This window comes from Myxocyprinus asiaticus, chromosome 11, assembly GCF_019703515.2.
Source record: "Myxocyprinus asiaticus isolate MX2 ecotype Aquarium Trade chromosome 11, UBuf_Myxa_2, whole genome shotgun sequence".
Lineage (NCBI taxonomy): Eukaryota > Metazoa > Chordata > Actinopteri > Cypriniformes > Catostomidae > Myxocyprinus > Myxocyprinus asiaticus.
The window spans coordinates 5789629-5810378 of record NC_059354.1 but is presented as its reverse complement, the minus strand read 5'-3'; the positions used below and the strand labels follow the sequence as shown (position 1 = coordinate 5810378).

The window sequence follows — 20750 nt, the reverse complement described above, 5'->3', positions numbered from 1 at the left end:
GGTCCTACTTGACCCACCCAGAGCGGAATTCGAACCGGCGACCCCCAGCATGGGAGTCAGATGCGCTAGCAAGGAGGCTAGAAAAACCATGGCTCTAGCCTCTGTCACTAGTGCGTCTCTTAAAGCCAGGAGAGTGAGGTTTACACACTGCACAGCTATCACGTACCAGCTGGGTACCGTTACATAAGTATAAACATTGTGATTGAGATCTCACAGTCAGATATATTTTTCACTATTTATGTTTGTTTTATATTGTCTTTGTATGCTGAGTTAATGTAAAAATGTAGTTTTTTTTCTGATTGATGTTATACATTTCTTTTTTTAATGGTATAGTGCATCTTTGAAGTTTGTAGGTTTGGCAGCATTGTTAAGGCTCTTTACAGTGAAGAACTCAAAAAGTCTGTTACATGTAACTGTTGCTATGTAACCCAGCTATGAAACTTAAGATGTGGTTGCATTCAAAATTTCACATGGACAGCAATTACAGGCAAAAAATAAATACAGCCTATTTTAGCTGGATTGAGAACAGAGGGAAGCACAGACACACACACTCCGACCTCTCATAACCATCATGCAGAGTCAGAAAAAAAGTATACTGTACAGTCCCAGTTCTGAAAAAGTATATTAACCACATATTGCCCAGATTACAAGTACATGGCTGTGTAATTAGAGAGTGCTGGTGCTAGATTGGCCTACCTCCAATTTATTGCATTATGCATTGGTGCATTATGCAGCACAAAATACGTCAATGAAGGCCTCTTACAATTCTTCAGTGCCCAAACTAGGGATGTTAATGATTAATTGATAATCGATTATTCATCATAAACAATTTGATTGATTCAGCTTATCAATCGTTGATAAATCAATTTCAGAACAAATGCATTAATAATGCCAGCAGACATGTCTATACAGATAAGACTGTCTATACAGTCATCTGCCACTAGAGGGCACACTGTTGCTTGCATGCTGCATGTCAAGATGTGCATCGTTCACCTCCTCTCATGTAAAGATGAAGAGGGATCCATGTAATCAATGTTGGAGCATTTCTCTATAAATTAACATTATGTTCCCTATCTGTCACTCACTCAACGTTATGTCGATGTAGTGACACTAGGGGTTGCCCTTGGGAGCCCCAAACACCTCTGATCTTTGAGAAGAGGCCAATGGGAATTGGCGAGTGGAATTTGCATGCCACTCCCCCGGACATACGGGTATAAAAGGAGCTGGCTCGCAACCACTCATTCAGATTTTCTCTTCGGAGCCGAGCGGTTGTGTTCAGCCTTTCCTCTGCCATTCCATTCACCTTGAAAAGCTGTTGGATTTACAGCACAATACAGTGGCTTCTCCCCCTCTTGCACCGGTGGAGTGCAGAGAACGCCCCTGGGTGCTTCAGCAGCTAAAAGAGTATATTCTTCCTACTGAAAGAGTATATTTTCCCTTCTAAAAGAGTGGCATTAACGGAGAGCATCTTTTTAAAGATGCCTTTCCGTTTGTGTGTATTTCCTGGTTGCGGTCGTTACCGCTCATGGCCGTGCCCCGCCCTGCCCCGCCCCATTCCCTTTCTTCCCGGAGGTGCATGAGGAGCTCACAAGGTCGTGGCGGGCACCTTTCACTGCCCAGACCCGGTCTCTAAGCTCCTCCGCTCTCACTACCCTCGATGGTGGGGCTTCCAGGGGGTACTCGGTGATTCCCCAGGTGGATAAGGCGGTTGCGGTGCACCTGTGCCCGCCTGTAGGTTTACGTCGTCTCTGGTGACTAAGGGCCACCTCCGCCCTGCAAACCATGGCACTCCTGCAGGTGCACCAAGCCAAGGCGCTAAGAGAACTGTACAAGGGTAGTTCTGACCCAGGATTGATGCAGGAGCTGTGCTCGGCGACCGACCTCGCCCTCCGAGCGACGAAGGTCATGGCACGGACTCTCAGGCAGGCGATGCCCACGTTGGTGGTCCAGGAGCACCACCTATGGCTCAACTTGGTCGAGTTGTGGGAAGCTGACAAGGTACGGTTCCTTGACGCCCCCATCTCCCAGGTCAGCTTGTTCGGCAACACCGTCGAGGACTTCGCCCAGCAGTTCTCGGCGATGAAATGGCAGACGGAGGCTATTCAGCACATCCTGCCTCAGCGCGGTTCAAGACCCCGCACCCCATCTGCTCATTGCCAAGGGCGTCCTCCTGCTGCAACAACACCGGCTCCACTGCAGCCCGCCCCTGCGGCCCAGCCCCGGTGTGGAGCCACCCGCAGGAAGCAGACGCCACCCGTCTCATGGCCGGCTGCCAAGAACCCAAGGAAGGCTTCAAAGCACCCCTGAGACGGGCGACCCAGGCATGTGGAGACCTGCTGCAGGCCTAGACGCACTGTCGCGGCAGGTCACGCTCAGGGGAGAGCTGAGAATCCACCCCCAGGTGGTCCAGCTGATTTGGAGTCGATTCGGTCAAGCGCAGGTAGACCTGTTCACTTCCCAGGAATCCTGCCACTGCCCGTTCTGGTATTCTCTGACGAGGCTACCCTCGGCACAGATGCGCTGGCACACAGCTGGCCCCTGGGGCTGCGCAAGTATGCGTTCCCCCCAGTGAGCCTACTTGCACAGATGTTGTGCAAGGTCAGGGAGGACAAGGAGCAGGTCATCCTAGCAGCACCCTACTGGCCCACCCAGACTTGGTTCTCAGACCTCATGCTCCTCACGACAGCCCCTCCCTGGCAAATTCCCCTGAGGAAGAACGTTCTTTCTCAGGGATGGGGCACCATCTGGCACACGCAACCAGACCTCTGGAACCTCCATGTCTGGCCCATGGAGGGACGTGGAAGACCTAAGTGCCTACCACCTGTAGTGGTAGACACAATCACTCAGGCCAGGGCTCCCTCTACGAGACGCCTGTATGCCTTGAAGTGGCATCTGTTCGCTAAGTGGTGTTCTTCCCGATGCAAAAGCCCCCAGAGATGCGCAGTCGGATCGATGCTTCCTTCCAGCAGGAGAGGCTGGAGGGGTGGCTGTCCCCCTCCACCTTGAAGGTGTATGTAGCCACTATATCGGCACATCATGATGCAGTAGATGGTAAGTATTTGGGGAAGCACTACTTGATCATCAGGTTCCTGAGAGGCACTAGAAGGTTGAATCCCCCCAGATCATGCCTCATCCCCTCGTGGGACCTCTCTGTGGTCCTTCGGGGCCTATGGGGAGCACCATTTGAGCCCCTGGAGTCAGTTGAGCTAAAAGCACTCTCTTTGAAGACTGCCCTCCTGACTGCACTCACTTCCATTAAGATGGTAGGGGACCTGCAGGAGTTCTCTGTCAGCGAAACATGCCTAGAGTTGGTCCGGGCTACTCTCACGTGATCCAGAGACCCCGACTGGGCTATGTGCCTAAGGTTCCCATGACCCCGTTTAGGGATCAGGTGGTGAACCTGCAAGCTCTGCCCCAGGAGGAGGCAGACCCAGCCTTGGCATTGCTGTGTCCGATGCATGCTTTATGCATCTATTTGGATCGCATGCAGAGCTTTAGAAGCTCCGAGCAGCTCTTTGTCTGCTTTGGCAGACAGCAGAAAGGGAGCATTGTCTCCGAACAGAGGATCGCCCACTGGGTCATTAATGCCATCGCGATGGCTTATCATGCCCAGGACATGCCGTCCCCCCTTGGGGCTACGAGCCCACTGTACTAGGAGTGTGGCAGCCTCCTGGGCCCTGACCAATGTTGCCTCTTTAGCAGACATCTGCAGAGCAGCGGGCTGGGAAACACACAACACCTTTGCAAGGTTTTACAATCTCCGGGTTGACCCAATCTCGTACCGTGTGTTGTCAGGTACAAGCAGGTAAGTTCGGGGACAGCTGACCGGGTGTACCACTTGCGTATAGCGCCTTTCCCCTCCCCGAGGTGAAGATGTGCGCTTTGACCCCTAGTCGTGTTCACAAAGTTGGATGCTGGATGACCTTCCTCCTTAGCCCTGTGGCAGACGGGTTTGTGGAGAAACTCGCTGCTGGCCCAGTACGTGTGCTAACTAGGCCCTGTACTGGGGTATGCGCTCCACATGCGCTGGTTGCCCGTAGGTAACCCTGTGTGATGTATCTTCCGCAAAATGATTTCCCTGTTGGTAAACTGCATCTTCCTTGGGCAGAGGTTGACCCCTAGTGTCTCTACATCGACACAACGTCGAGTGAGTGACAGATAGGGAAAGTCCTGGTTACTTTCGTAACCTCCAGTCCCTGATGGAGGGAACGAGATGTTGTGTCACTGAACTACCCGCTGAAATGGCCTGGACCTTGTCTCGGCTCCTCAGCACAAAACCTGAATGAGTGGTTGCGAGCCAACTCCTTTTATACACATATGTCCGGGGGAGTGGCATGCAAATTCCACTCGCCAATTCCCACTGGACTTTTCTCAAAGATCAGAGGTGTTTGGGGCTCCCAAGGGTGACCCCTAGTGTCACTACATCGACACAACATCTCGTTCCCTCCATCAGGGAACGGAGGTTACGAAAGTAACCAGGACGTTTTCTGCATACACCATGATAGTGAGTTAAAGTACAACATGACAACAAGCACTGTTGATCCGCCGGTCTCCTTGTTTCATCCCAACCTACAACACTGTATGTGGATGTGTGTTTGCACATACAAAGTCCTCGGGCATATGCACACACACACAACACACACCCTTTTGTGCATTGTCTTTCCATGTACACTCTTTGAGGAATATTTCAAGATCTACTTATGTTGTGTTTAGACTCGTCTGAATCGGGATAGTCTGCTGTAAGTTATGATATGTAATTGTCTTATTTAAATGTGTTTCCTGAAGTAATAAGGAAAAACATGACAAAGACACTCCTGTTTATTACATTTATGCATGCCAGTGTGAATTCCATACACTAACACTCACTGCAGTTTGGCCTCTGGGTGAAACAAATTTGCTCATTGCATTTTACAAATTGAGACCTTTCCAACGATATATAACAGATGGCTATCTCATCTTTTTTATGGTTTTACCAGCTCAGAATGTAATTGTTGTGATAACAAATTTGCAAATGATGAGAACAAAACAGTTCTCATTTGTCTGCCAATCAAAAAGCATTATTTAAAATTGGTAGAATTAGCTATATGCATTGTAAGGTCCAGATTCAAGGCTTTAAAACTACATCTATTTTTTCAGATCAAGCAAGTGGTTATTAATTTATGTATTTATTATTTTTATTAATTTGTTTTCTGCAGGGAGGGCCCCCCACTAGCCTGGTATAAGCTCAGTTCAACTAATCCTATCAATAAAAATATGTATATTTTAAAAAAAATAATTAATTACAAAAAAAAAAAAAAAAAAAAAAAAGAGAGAGAGAGAGAATTGCAATATTTTGTAATCATATCTGCAATATGAGAGATTTATAAACAATATTAGTGGGCCGGTCATTTTTGACCGGGAACACAAAATGTGTTAGCACAAAATTAACACAGCACAAGGGTTAATTAATTAAATAAATAAATAAATACAATTCAAAGGTCTGAAATATTTCACTATCCACAACATGAAATTTTTAATGAACTCAAATCTAAATGTATTAAAATTCACTGAAATAAGAATAATTTAAGAGGAAAATCCCAATATTGCATTTCTTTAGTATGTAAATTAAAATAAAATGTAACAGGCTACATGCACATATGATCTGGAGTGCTCGATGCACATTTTGCGTTATTAATGTTAACGATTAATCGATAAATTGAATGTTAATTTCCACGACAACCGATAATGAAAAGCCCAAATGCTTAATACGTGTTATTAGAAGAAATGGTGATGTTTCACAGTGATAAACACTTGACTGTCCCAACTTTTCCGGAATGTGCTGCAATCATCTGATTTGAAATGAGGGTATATATAAAAAAAAATAAAACACAAGGTCAAATATCAAATAATGTGTTGTTGTAGTGCTTTCAATATAGCACAATGTGAATAGAATTTAGAAATCACTCCTTTTTGTTTTTACTGGCATTTTGTTCCTACTTTTTCGGAAATGTAAAACCTTACATTATGAAGATATAATACTTAAATATTGCTCCATGCCACCATACATCCAGGTATTTATAATAATAATAATAATAATAATAATAATAATAATAATAATAAAGATTCATCTAAATCCTTCTGTGTTTTTTGGATTTTTAAAAACATGTTTAAACTTGACAGACTGGCCAACTGTCCAGGGTGTTCCCCTGCCTTCGGCCCAGAGACAGCTGGGACAGGCTCCAGCACTACCCCATGACCCTGCTTAGGAAAAGTGGCTTAGAAAATGAATAAATGTTGAAAATTTTCACTATTGTAGCATTGGAGAAAAGTAATTTAAAAAAGTAGAAGTACAATTTTCAGCACTGCTACCCACTTTTGGTCAAAAAGAAGCCATGTGCTCCTGAAGAAATCATTCCAAAGAGTGTTTTAACTGTAACCCCTCCTATTCCACTCATTTAATAAACAGAAGTTGCTTAACCTCAAATATAATGCAGCCGCTGTTTTCAGCAAATGTGAAGAGATATAATGTCATCACAACTTGTTGACGGTGACAACTCAGTTAAACGCAGCTTTTTAGGGGGGCTAAAGCCCCTCCAAATAATGTCAAGCTATGCCTAGGGTTGGTTGCTCCTCACAAAGTAGTTGATTTCAAGTTTTATCATCCTTGTGGGGACATTTGGTCAAATGGCAAATAGCACGGAGTATCATGAATGAAGCTCAATCTATCTATGAATTTACATAGAAAGAAGGCTTGTTTACAGGGGAATGGAATGACAATGACATGCTTTAAATACTCATGTAGCACTGCTATTTCAGCGCTGATTGTGCCTGCTTACACTCGAATGTGGATGGTAAGTGAATAAGACACCTTTTTGCGCTGAAATACCACACACACACACGGCACAACTGTTTAGTGAATTCGCCCCAGAGTGTGTTGTCTTACCATTGAGCAGCCAGGAGAGCTCAGGCAGTGGTCTGCCCTCTACTGAACACTGCAGACTGAAGTCCTGCCCCTCACACACAGAACAATCTCTCAGAGCAGAGCTGAACTCAGGAGGTTTACGCTCCACCCAAACACCTACAGCACACATAATCACAAATATAACAGATCACCAGAAACCTCACTGCCTTCAAATGCATGCATCATTTACTTTCACCAACAGGTAGCACGTTTAGATTAATAATTATTATTATTAATTAATAGTAATAAAAAGGCAAATAGTTTTGGTGCATGTCTCACTGCAGGACATGTCATGACAACTACCCAAATTCTCTTTAAAAAAATTATGATGATTATATGGCAATCCATTAAACCATGATATCTAAATGTAGAACATGACCTGCTACATGCTAACATTCATCAAGCATGCTTATAGAGGCCAAACAGCACACACTTCTTCAGCCGACTTGGTTCTGGAAGTATTTTTCCTATTCATTTATTTTTTTTTCCATAGGGATTGCATAAAATCCTTCATAAAATTGTTAAAAGCATGAACCAACCCAACCAGCTCTGAGGTGAACCACAACATTACAAATTTTGATTTGAAGCAAAAACAGTACTTTAAAAAAATCGGACAACTAGACAAAGGTACAAGACTGTGTACTTAATGTCTTTAAGAAGGGAATGAACTACAATCCCATGAAGCATTGCGAATGATGTAACTGAATTAAAAACAATGGAAAAAATATAAAATTATGAATTTAAAGTTGTTGATAGTAATTATAGAGACAATATATTCAGATATATACAAATATATAAGTAGTTTGAGAGTGTAGGGGAAAGCATTGCTTGATTGCATCATTCACAGTACGTCATGGGAGTGGGCGCTCGCTGCAGAGCTCTTTTGGTGCGCTTTGTTGGCCGGGATTCTCTGATTGGTGGATCTCTCTCTTCAGGATCATGGGTGGTGTAGTTCTTTAGGAATTCCACTATGAAACACTACTACTACTACTACTACTACTACTACTAAATAACATCAACTAATGGTTTCAGCAGAAGCATATATCATTGATTAAAAAACTCTTTAAAGGCTGTCTTTAGACTGTTGTGCTCTATTCTCCCTTTAAATAATGGCTGGTTTTGTTTGGTTGTTTGGCTGATTCATTTATTGGTTCTCTCATTAAGGTTTATTAATATTGACTCTTGTGTTGAATGACTGGTGAATTCTCACTCTTGACTGTGAGGCTCCAGTGGACAGTGGTCTTTCCTCTCTTGTTTGTGGCAGTGCAGCTATACTGTCCCATGTCTGTTATGTGAGCATTCTCCAGACACAGGAAGTGGACATTGTCCTCCTGATGAGTGCTGACACCTGCTTTCTGTCTGACAGGAGCTCCATCCTTCATCCACATCACTGTTGGCACTGGAGACCCAGACACTGACAGAGCAAAGATACAGTACTGATTTAACACATGGTGAGATTACCTTATGGAAAAATCCTGCCTAGACCAGCTAAACTGGTCTTAATTGACAATTTAAAAACCATGATGGCTAAGCAGGTCAACCTGTGAGAATAATCAACTTAAAGGGATAGTTCTCTCATTCTCTCATCATTTACTCACCCTCCTGGCATCCCATATGTGTATGACTTTCCTTCTTAGAAGAATATTTTAGAAAAATAGTTCAGCTCTGTTGGTCCTCACAATGCAAGTGAATGGGTGCCAAAATTCTGATGCTCCAAAAAGCACATAACGCCATCATAAAAGTAATCCATATGACTCCAGTGTTTTAATCCACATATTCAGAAGTGATATGATAAGTGTGGGTGAGAAACAGATAAATATTTAAGTCATTTTTTGCAAAAAATTCTTCTCCTGCCTAGAAAGTTTTGCTATGCATGAAGAATGTGAAAGTGATCTGGGGCCAGATTCACGAAGAAAGTTCTTAGGATAAATTATAAGAAGTTTGTATGAACGTTCCTAAGTGCAATTCTTGAAAAATTCACAAGTTCTCAAATATTTTCTTAAGAACATCTTAATTTTTTTCTTAAGAATAAAAAGACAGGCTTTGACATTGTCTGATCAGCCTGCTAATGGAGTTGCCTTGCCTAATAGCCTAAAACAAATTCAATACTTCAACACTGGTAAATTGTAACAATAAATTTATCTATTAACATTTTTTTTTTATTATTATTTATTTTAAGTAGAAGCACTTTGCGATAATTATTTTAATGTAAAGTGTGTGAGATGTGTTAGTTTAACAACATTAACCGTCATAGGAGAATTTACTTGCTGTTAACCATTTGATAACTTTTAATTTGATATGGAGGAAAAGAAACAAAAACTTCAGTAGACAAGAGCTGAGGAAATTACTGCAAGGAAAAAGTTCTCCTTGGGAAGCTTGATAATAATATCACATCAGAAAGTATGAGGCGGGTAAATGAGAAAAGGTGGTGGAGGCTGTCTCCGCTGTGCCCAACTCTGATAGGGACGTGGATGGGGGGAGAAAAAGAAAGTCTCAGCTTTCTAATGTTATAATTATTATGTTTCTATGAACTCTAAATATCACGGAGATAGAGCACTATATGCAGAGCATCAATTAGCATGACTGGTCACCATTCATAACAACATTTATTGTTTGAATTTGGTGATAACATTTACATTGTTTTCAAGCTGAAAATAAAAATAGAATTAAACACAAAACAGTCAAAAACGTTTTCGGTCTAAAATAACATTTCTACATAAACAGCCCACTGCGACTTCAGACTCAACATGAAAAAACCAGTAAATTCATTAAACATCTTACCTTTTAGAATTTAAGACAACTGTGAGGTTATCCTAACTTTAAGATGTTATTTACGACAATTTTTAAGAATATTTTTTTTTTCGAGAATTTGAATGCTTCTTAAATTTTTTCTTAAGAACAATCTTAAGAAAAAAGATAAGAACTTTCTTAAGAAGATTATTCGGGAATATAAAATATTCTTAACCTTTGTCTTAAATTACAAATTAAGAAGAAAATAATAGTTAAGAAGAAATTTCTTCTTAAGAACGTTTCGTGAATCCGGCCGCTGTTTCTCATCCACACCTATCACATCGTTTCTGAAGATATTGATTTAACCACTGGAGTCTTATGGATTACTTCAATACTGATTTATGTGATCTTTTTGAAGAAAATCATACACATCTGGGATGGCATGAGGGTGAGCAAATGATGAGAGAATTTTCATTTTTGGGAGAACTATCCCTTTAACCAGCTTGGGCCAGTAACAAACAAGCATTGCCCATCTAAAACCAGGTAAAACCATCTTTAAATTTAAACAATCCAAACTAGTTTAAGCTAGTTTTCTTTTTTTAAGCCGTGTGCATTAAAGTCTCTCTTTTTTTTACTATTTATTTATTAATTATTATAATTTTTTCTTAATTTCAGACATTAAATTCATAAAAGCTTTAATTTAAGATTACAAAATCTGTAGTTAAGTGACTTTTAATGATGTACTCAGTATTTTTGATTATGTTGTGCCAGCTAATGACAGTCATCGTGGACTTATATTGACACCTACTGTACCTACGTGGATGCAGCATAATGTGAAAGCTAATGTTTGAGTTATTGATGCCATTGTAGAATCACACTATTCACATTCAGCCATGATTCATTTATTCTGTGAGTGAAATAACAGGGTTCATTAAGATAAAGTGAGCAGTATTCAGCTGGTCATGTGATCTTACATGAGACAACTTGCTCCATATAAAATAAACAGCCTGACCTCATGAACATTAGGTGACATGGAAAAATTTTAGCAAAATGAAATTGCATGCTTTATTAGACTTTTGGCTGCAGTTTCACAGTGAAATGTCCAGCTGGGGGCGCCAAAAGAGAGTAAAATGATGTTGTAATCAGACAAGGTTTTAAAGGTCAATATTGGATGGAGGTTATAATGAGTAAAACATACCTCCCTAAACGAAGACTGTAACCTAATTCTAACCAATATTGTTCTAAATCAAATGAGAGATTATCAAAGCAGACATCCTTACACTTAACCAACACCTAAACCTAACCGATAGTGTCCAAAATCAAAATGAGGAATGAAAAGCACATTTTCTGAAGCAACCACATCATCTCATGTCGCTTCTATGACACTTTTATTTCACGTGTCAGCTTTAGTGCTTGACTGGTCTCGAACCGCTTACTTTAGAGGCCAAAGTCCAACAATCTATCAGGTTAGCTACCACACAAGCTAATCACATTACAATAAGCTTGTAAATGTAGGTGAGTAATACAAGTGTTAAAATGTGTAATTTTTTAAAAGACGCAGTAGAGCAGGGGTGTCAAATAGCCGGCAAAACACTCCAATCTTGCCCGCGAGATGATTTGAGATAAAAACAAAATGCATTAAAAGCATTCACGTTGATTTAGCCTATTACATCTGTATGAAGTATTCTTTTTTTTAGCTACAACAGGCCAGATAAAGATTTTAATTTGCGGTGTTGCATGGATGTTTAACTCACATCATCGGTGTAATTTCTTTTAATTTCAGTATGCATGACATTCAGCGCTTGCGGATTCACGCCTATCAGCAAATGCACCCCACGTCTTCACAACAGTGCCATGACATGATAGCCCAACCCACAAGTTGGACCGGTATAATAAGTAATGAGTAAAATACAGAGTGCACCTTTAAATCTGAAATGTCTAAGCTGCAAAAAGAATAATTCTCTTATAGAACTCTTTAAATAATATCAGTGACATCAGTCTCACCTTGGCATTTGAACATAACCTTTGCACCTTGCACGACCTCTTTGCTTTGGGGCTGTAAGTTGAAACTGGGTGACACTTCGAGGGCATCAGTCTTGGTCTCTTTGGCCGGCTGGCAGGTGTCTCTGCTTGACTCCACCTGGGATGGTTCAGACTTCCGACCTGGAGCTCTGAACACATCTGACTCTCTCTTTATAATGTTCTGACCCCTTACATTTACAAACTTTGATGTCTTAAGTTGACCAGCTGTTGATAAGCCACCTGGGGCTTTGCTGGCAGGTTGTGTGGATGGTGATGTTGTTTTTGGTCCTTCTGTTCTGGTCACTGTATTGGTATTGGACATAACTGTGCAAGTTTCCGTGCCTGCTGTTTGGAAGGATGTGCTAGAAGCTCTGTGTTCAGTGTCCAGACCGTTGCTGCTGTGTTTGACCACAGAGGATTTAGAGAGATCAGGTGATGGTTTGGTCAGACTGGGGACAGAGGTCAGAAAAGTCAAGTGTCTAGGTCAAAATTAAAAGAACCAAAATAGATGAATACAAATATATAAAGAATTCTATTTCTGCATTTAAAAAAAAAAAAAACATTTTTTTTTTTTTTTTTTTTTGCATTGTGACAACTTTCAAGACAGTTGAGCACATTCTCCCCCCAAATCTACATAATTGTAATGCTAAATATTTCACTCTCTTTGTAACCCAGTAATGAAAATCATCCTGTCCTGATTTGTTTTTTTTTTGGGTAACAATTACACACTATCAAGATTATTTAAAATGTAAAGCAGGTTTGTTAAGTACCTATCTGAAAAATCTCAGATTTTTTCCCCCATTACAGTAATGAGAATGACATTTTTTCATGGTACAGAATGAAAATTATATATATGTTTTTCCATTACAGCAATGAGATTTTTCCCCATTACAGTAATGAATTGCTTTTTTCCACTGTACAGTACGAGTAGGATTTTTTTTTTTTTTTTTTGCATTAGTGATGTGAGTTTATTTTAATAACAGCATTGATAGTGAGATTTGTTTGCATTACAGTTATGAGAAAGATATTACAATTTTATACAAATGAGAGTGGGATATCTTGCATTACAGTAATGAGATTTTTTTTCCTTTTTACAGTAAAACAAATTATACAGTAATGAGAGAGATATTTTGCAGTACAGTAATGATAATTAGATTTTCATTTTACAGTATGATAAATTTTTTACATTACAGTAATGAGAGATTCTCATTTTACAGTATTGAGAATGGGATATTTTACTTTACAGTGATGAGTTAGATATTTCACATTACATCCATATTTTTGTTGCTGCATTAAAGTAATGAAAATTAAATATTTTCGTATTGCAGTTATAAGAATAGCATTTTATTTGCATTATTGTAGCGAAGACGCTGATGCAGGAGTGTTAAGATACATTTGTAGTTTTAATAATAGTATAAATAGTAAAACAAAGTAGCAAAATAAGGGTAAACAAAAAGGCAGACAGTCCAGAAAGGCAAACCAAGTAAATCCGAGAGGCAGAGGGGTAAACAAGAGGCAGGCAGTACATCCACTAAACTCACAAGCAGGCTGGGAAACACGAGGAACAGGCAGGAGTCAAAACAGTATAGAGAAATAACACTCAGAAATGTTGACAAGGCAAACAAGACTTTGCCCTGAATGCGAGAAAACCAAGAACTTAAATAACAGGATTAAATATGAAACAGGTGTGAGTAATCAGTCTGAATGAAGTATTATGGGAAATGTAGTTAATGAGAAGTTAGTACTCTGGGGATGGCGACCTCTGGCGGCGTACAGGAGGTAGCAGGCACCGAAGGTGTAACAGAGCCCCCGCCCCCCCCCCCGCGAACGGCTCCTGATGCGAGGAGGTTGTCTGCGTTGGGGTCTACCTCGACCTCTGGGAGCAAGGCGATTAGGAAAACTTTGGTGGAATTCAGCAATGAGAGCCGGATCTAGTATGTCCACAGAATTAGTCCAGGAACGCTCCTCAGGGCCATAGTCCTCCCGGCCCACCAAGTATTGAAGCATCCGACCCCGGCGTCGGGAGTCCAGGAGCTTGTGTACCCGAAAGGCCTCCTCTCCATCAATGAGGAATGGAAGGGGTCTCTGGGGGTCTTAAGGGCCCTCCTCTCTCAGAGGCACCATGGGTTTAAGCAGGGAAACATGAAAGGTGGGGTAAACATGGTAATTAGCAGGGAGCTGAAGTTTGAATGATACTGGATTGATTTGACGAATAATTTTGAAAGGGCCTACATACCTGGGACTTAGTTTCTTGCACGGGAGTTGCAGATGAATATCTCGGGTAGATAGCCAAACCAATTGTCCAGGGGCATATTTAGGGCCAGGGCGCCGATGGAGATTGGCCCGTTCACTCTGTCGGTGAATGGCATGCTGTAAGTGGACGTGAGCTTGATCCCAGATAGCCTCGCTGTGCTGCATCCAGTCGTTGGCTGCAGGTACATCGGATGGCTCCCCGGACCAGGGAAAGAGTGGGGGTTGAAAACCTAGGATGCAATTGAAAGACGTGGTTCCGGTAGCTGGTTTGAACAGAGTTCTTAGCATATTTTGCCCAGGGCAGGAAACTGCTCTAGTCGTGCTGGTTGACTTGACAGTAGGCCCGGAGGAATTTACCAAGGTCCTGATTAAGATGTTTGGCTTTACCGTGGATTGAGGATGGTAACCAGAGGTTAGACTCACATTGACATTGAGCAGTTTGAAGAATGCTGACCAGACTTGGGAGGTGAATTGGGGACCCCGGTTGGAGACAATGTCGTGTAGGCCATAAAAGCAGATGATGTACTGAAACAGGTTTTCAGCACATTCCATAGACAAGGGGAGCTTGGGCAGAGGGATGAATCTACAAGCCTTAGAGAAGCAGTCCACCATGTTTAAGATAGTAGTAAAACCTAGAGAGTTGGGTAGATCCGTGATGAAATCTATGGCGATATGGCACCAAGGATGTCGAGGAGCAGGTAGAGGCTGAAGGAGTCCAGATGGGAGCTGTGGAATAGATTTAGAGGTAGCACACACACATTGCAGTTTTTTTTTTTTTAACACATAGTCAGCGACCTCGGTCGCTAGGTTTTCCGACCAAAACCTGTTTTTCACTAACTTGAGCGCCTGGATGTCCCAAGCAGGCTGAGTCATGAACCCACTGTAGAACTGTTGCATAAGGAGCTGGGAACAAAGACCTTATCTGGAGGGCAATCAGCGGGAGTGGGTTCTTGGTTCTGAGCTTGGGTGATGTCAGCCATTATGTCCCTTAGTACGAGAGCAACAATGAGTAGTTGGGATAATGGAAGTCACAGGGTTGTTGCCAGTAGAGGACCCATGAACGTGGGACAGAGGGTCGGCTTTTGTGTTCTTGGAGCCAGGTCGAAACGTGATGGTGAAATCTAACCTGGAGAAGAGTGACCATCGAAATTGATGATTTAAGTGTTTGGCATACTGAATGTACTCCAGGTTGCGATGATCTGCGATCACCAGAAAAGGATGACGAGCTCCCTCCAGCCAGTGTCTCCACTCCTCGAAAGTCACCTTCGTGGCTAAAAGTTCACGGTTTCTGACATCGTAATTTCTCTCAGCAGCTGATAACTTGCGTGAGTAGAAGGCACAGGGATGGAGTCCGAGGTCCGAGGCATCAACTTCCAGCACAAAGGGTCAAGTGGGGTCAGGATGATGGAGAATGGGGGCAGTGGTGAAGTGATGTTTGAGGTCGAAGGATTGACGGGCAGGAGATGTCCAGTTTCGTTTCTGGGCTTTACCATGGAGCAATGAGGTGAGTGGGGCAGCCACAGAGCTGAAACCTCGGCTGAACCGTCTGTAGAAACTGCAAAACCAAGGAAGCACTGTAGTTTCTTGACAGACACCTGCAGTGGCCACTGCAGTATGGCTTGTACTTTGGAAGAGTCCATGGTGACCCCTCGGTGGAGATGACATACCCCAGGAAAGAGATGGTCGACTGGTGAACCTCACATTTCTCCATCTTGGCATATAGTTGATATTGAATGAGGCAGTTAAGTACCACACTGACGTGAAGAACGTGCTCATCACTTCTTCAAGAGTATATCAGAATGTCATCGATGTAGACTTTCACCCATTTGCCAATAAGATAAAGAAAAATGTCATTAACAAAGGCTTGGAAGACAGATGGACTATTGGAAAGTCCGAAAGGCATTACCTGGTGTTCGTAGTGGCCAGTGTGTGTAGAAAAGGCTGTCTTCCATTCATCCCCCTCCCGGATGCAGATTAAATTGTAGGCATTACAAAGATACAGCTTGGTGTAGATCTTGGCGCTTCGTAACTGCTCTAACGCTGCTGGTACCAGAGGGATGGGATAGTGATACTTGATAGTAACTGAGTTCAGGCCTCGGTAGTCAATGCATGGACGAAGACCCCCATCCTTCTTTCCTACGAAGAAGAAAGCAGCAGAAGCCAGAGAAGTGGAAGGTCGAATGAATTCCATTAAGGGATTCCGAAACGTACTCCTCCATGGCTTTAGTCTCAGGTTCAGATAAGGGGTATATCCATCCATGGAGGAGAAGTGCCTGGCAGAAGGTTAATGGCACAGTCACAGGAACGGTGAGGAAGCTGCGTAGCCTTTAATTTGCTGAATGCCTCCTGGAGATCCAAATAACAATGGGGTAGAATTGAAATCTTCTCAGTGAGGATTGTCATGGTGCATATAGGAGGGAGAGAGATGGGTTCAGGAAGGTTGAGGCAAGATTAGAAACAGGAAGTACTCCGAGTGATTTGTCCATCTCTCCAGGAGATCTCAGGTTTGTGAAGTCCCAGCCATAGCAGGCCAAGAACAATCGGGTTCTTAGGAAAGTGAGTGACTAGGAATTGAATCTCCTCATGATGAAAGAGTCCTACTTGAAGACAAATAGGTTGGGTGATCTGTTGAATTTTGCCAGAGCCCAGGGGTCATCCATCTAGTGCTCTGACATGTAAAAGGAGGGACAGAAGGAACAAAAGACAGTTTTAGATTCATGGCGAGAGCCAGGTCAATAAAGTTACCTGCAGCCCCAGAATCTAAAATGGCAGACAAATGATGTTCACTATTGAGAACATGCAAAGTCACAGAAAGTTCAAACTGATTAATACGAATTAAGTTTGAAAATTCTAAACTCACCGCCGTGTCCCCTTTCCTAGGGGGATGAGCTGGGCAGGCAGCCAGTAAATGTCCCAACTGCCTGCAGTAGATACATAGTCTCAAGACGACTTCGTCGTTCCTCGGCGGAGAGGGAGGAACGACCCACTTGCGTGGGCTCGTGATGACTGGTTGCAGCGATGTCAAAGTGAGAGAACTGACTGGATGATGGGCATGCTAGTCACAGCATGCTAGTTCCGCTTGAAGGTCAGGATTTAACCCCTGACAGAACTACAGCTGTCAATAAAACTCAATAGAAGTTCCCCTGGGTCCTTCCCACCCTCAGAGTGCTCAAAAACCTCCCGTAAACGAGCTAGAAAGAGAGACAGGGAACCCTTTAAAATGTTTTCACAGCTCCAAACTGCCACAGCCCAGTATAGTGCTTTTCCTGACAGCAGTGATACAATGAAGGAAACACGAGCTTCATCATTAGGATACATTAGAGGTAGTTGAGACAGAAAAAGCTCACGTTGTAATAAAAATCCTCGACACTTACTGATTGAACTGTCAAACTTCTCTGGAAGTGATAGTTGAGGATTTACAATGGCTGTAGAGTGCATCGTGCTGCAGGCTGAGTTGTTAGTGGAAACCCCCTTTGGAGATACATGTGGGTTTGAAGAGTTCTGTGATTGAGGGGAGCTTGCACAGCTGCTGATGGTGACTGGTAAGCATAGCTGTTTGTGCTGAAACAAGCTCGTGTAACTATTGGAAAGCTGCTGGATCTAAGTGAGGTGAAGTCTTCTGTAGCGAGGACACCAAGGCAGGAGTGTTAAGATCCATTTGCAGTTTTAATAACAGTATAACTAGTAAAACAAAGTAGCAAAATAAGGGAAAACAAAAAGGCAGGCAATGGTAAACAAAAAGGTAGGCAGGGGTTCAGTACACAGGCAGACAGTCCAGAAAGGCAAACCAAGTAAATCCAAGAGGCAGAGGGGTAATCCAATGAACAGGCAGTACATCCACTAAACTCACAAACAGGCTGGGAAATACGAGGAACAGGCAGGAGTCAAAACACAAGGTAAACAGTATAGAGAAATAACACTCAGAAATGTTGACAAGGCAAACAAGACTTCACCCTGAATGCATGAAAACCAGGAACTTAAATAACAGGATTAAATGTGAAACAGGTATGAGAGTAATCAGTCTGAATGAAGGATTATGGGAAATGTAGTTAATGAGAAGTTAGTACTCTGGGGATGGCGACCTCTGGCGGCATACAGGAGAGGTAGCAGGTGCCGCAGGTGTAACAATTATACTAATGAGACTTTTTTTTATTTTTGGGTTTGCAGTAATTCTTAAGATTTTTTTGAGATTAGAGTGCTGAGTGAGTTTATTTTAATAACAGCAGTGATAGTGTGATTTTTGTTCTCATTACAGTAATGAGAATGAGATGTTTTTTTTTTTTTTTTTTTTTTTAATAACAGTTATAAGAGTGAGATTTCACATTACAGCCATGATAATATATATATATATATATATATATATATATATATATATATATATATATATATATATATATATATATATGTTTTGCATTAAAGTAATGAGAATGACATGCAGTAGTTTTATATTACAGTAATGAGAATGCCATTTTTATTCACATATAGTAATGAGAATTGTTCTCTTTTTTTGTATTATGGTAATGAGTGAGCTTATTTGCATAAAAGTTATGAGTAATGTGAGTTTTACTTCCTTTCATTCCGGACCGACAAGGCGGTATCCTAATTACCTAGTGGAGTCTTTCCTTGGTACTCGTATCTTGCCTCACCCCTGTGACCGTGATGCTCACGTGAGCAGTCTATAAAGGTGTGTCATCTATAAAGTCGCCTACATTTTTCCACTCGCCCTCGTGGTTGAATCATTGAATTTTGTGTTGGCTGGTTGGCCGCCACGCATTATGTAAAGCCAAGTGGTGTCTTAGGGAGTCTCACCACTACCTTTCATTTTAATGTGATGATCCTATGGTAGCTACACAGATCTCAGCCTGACTGGTAGACATCTCGTGTTTGATGAAAGAACATCACCTCCAACTCAACCTCGCTAAAACCAAGCTTCTTGTTATTCCAGCGAGCCTAACCGTTCAGCACAATTTCACCATTCAACTAGACTTGTCAACAATCACACCATCCAAGACAGCCAGAAATCTTGGGGTTGTGTTTGACAGTCAGTTAAACTTCACGGACCACATCGCAAGGACTGCCACACAACTCCTCATCCAGGCACTTGTGCTGTCCAGGCTGGTCTTCTGGCAGGCCTTCCTGCATGTACAGTCAAACATCTGTAATTGATCCAGAATGCAACAGCGTGATTGTTCTTCAACGAGCCCAAAAGAGCACACATCACGCCTCTATTCATCAAACCTGACTGGCTGCCAATGGTTGCGTGCATTAAGTTCAAGGCATTGATGCTTGCTTACAGAACAACCACCAGCTCTGCATCCCCCATCTACACTCACTACTTCAGGTCAATGTGAAGTTTGCGTTCAGTGGGTGAACAGCACCTCGTAGTGCCATCTCAAAGAAGCAAAAAATCACTGTCCAGAACTTTTACTCTTCTGGGTTGTTTCAACTGTTTCTTGCAGGAATGACCTGCCAAACTTCACCTGAGCAGCTGGTTCTCTAACATCCTTCAAAAAGCATCTAAAGACATAGCTCTTCTGTGAGCACTTGACCCAACCCCTTAGTGCATAAAAGAAAAACTCTCATCATCCTTGCTAAGGTTACATCTCCAAACAATTTTGAAACTTGTATTACAGCACTTGTGTTACTACGGCCTCCCTAGGATGATTAGCTTCTGTTGTTCTCCTCATCTGTAAGTCGCTTTGGATAAAAGTGTCTGCTAAATGAATAAATGCACAAATGTAAATGTAAATGTATTTCTAATATGCTGGTACAGTTGCTTTTGACAGTCAACGCCTCACTCCCTTAATCAGAGGATTCAGGGTGCATAGAAATATTTCAGGCTGTACTCCAAGCAGTAGGGACAGCTGCATCAGAGTGTGGTAGGTCTCTGGGTCTTCTGACACAGGTAAGGAGACAGGTATGGTTAGCCCAGACCCCATTACCAGAGTCGGGTAAGAAAACCTTGCATCAGCTATCTCTTGTCCATGGACAGGTATTCGGTGCGCAGGCCCAGGAGGTGTTAGATAGATGCCTCCTTGCATCTGAAATATGCTCAAAACATTTAAGTAGGCAAACTGTCTTTAGGCGCCCTACTCAGACTTTTCAATATTCCCACAAGGTTCCTTACACTCACTATCAACAACGTAGTGGTGGATTTGCACAGAGTGCAGGAGGTGTTAGCACCACTGCGCCAGCCCAGATCTGCTTCACGGTTTCACTCTGCATCTAGTGCAGTTCTGCATCCAGGTTGCAGTTCACAAGCAGCACTGGGGTCCCTCAGCATCGTACCTGAGGGTACATGGTCGGAAGTGGGCTCTTTCTCCGCCAGCAGTTAGAGTGCTGGAGGGTGATAATATTAGACCCATGGCTTTTAAACACCCTGCTCTAGAGCCCCTGCATCACCAAGGAATGCGTACTCTCCCCTACCTCAACGACTGGCTGCAGTTCAGTCAGTCTCAGCAGCAGGTGTAAGAGTAGACAAGGTTGTTGCTGTCACACATAGAGGCATTGGGACTGACAGTCAGTTACAAGAAGAGTCATCTAATTCCAGCTCAGACTATTCAGTTCATTGGCATGAGACTTGGCTTGTGAATCATGCAAGCTTATTTGACAGATGTCAAGTCCCAGGCAATTATAAAAACAGTTGTCAAGTTTAGAGTGGGGAGACGTCTGCCATACATAGACTTCCTGCATTTAGCTGGGATGTTGGTAGCAGCAACACCGTTGTTGAGGCTGGAAATGCTACACCTCAGACCACTTCAGTGCTGGCTAAACTCACAGAACCTGTCAGCCATGACCCAGAGGC

The 20750-nt window shown here is 42.5% G+C and overlaps 1 protein-coding gene across 6 annotated transcripts in view; it reads right to left on the bottom strand.

The window, feature by feature from the left end:
• The window catches only part of LOC127448055 (myosin light chain kinase, smooth muscle-like), a 157581-nt gene that overhangs the window by 57236 nt on the left and 79595 nt on the right, over positions 1-20750 (bottom strand). For 5 of the 6 annotated variants that reach the window (XM_051710312.1, XM_051710313.1, XM_051710314.1 and 2 more), the window contains 3 exons: positions 11675-12141; positions 8151-8354; positions 6923-7057 (listed from right to left, as the gene is read on the bottom strand). In XM_051710312.1, coding sequence (XP_051566272.1) covers positions 6923-7057; positions 8151-8354; positions 11675-12141 — 806 coding nt within the window. Of the gene's footprint in view, positions 1-6922; positions 7058-8150; positions 8355-11674; positions 12142-13437; positions 13838-20750 lie in introns of those variants that run through there. The other variant, XM_051710318.1, reaches the window with a different exon arrangement.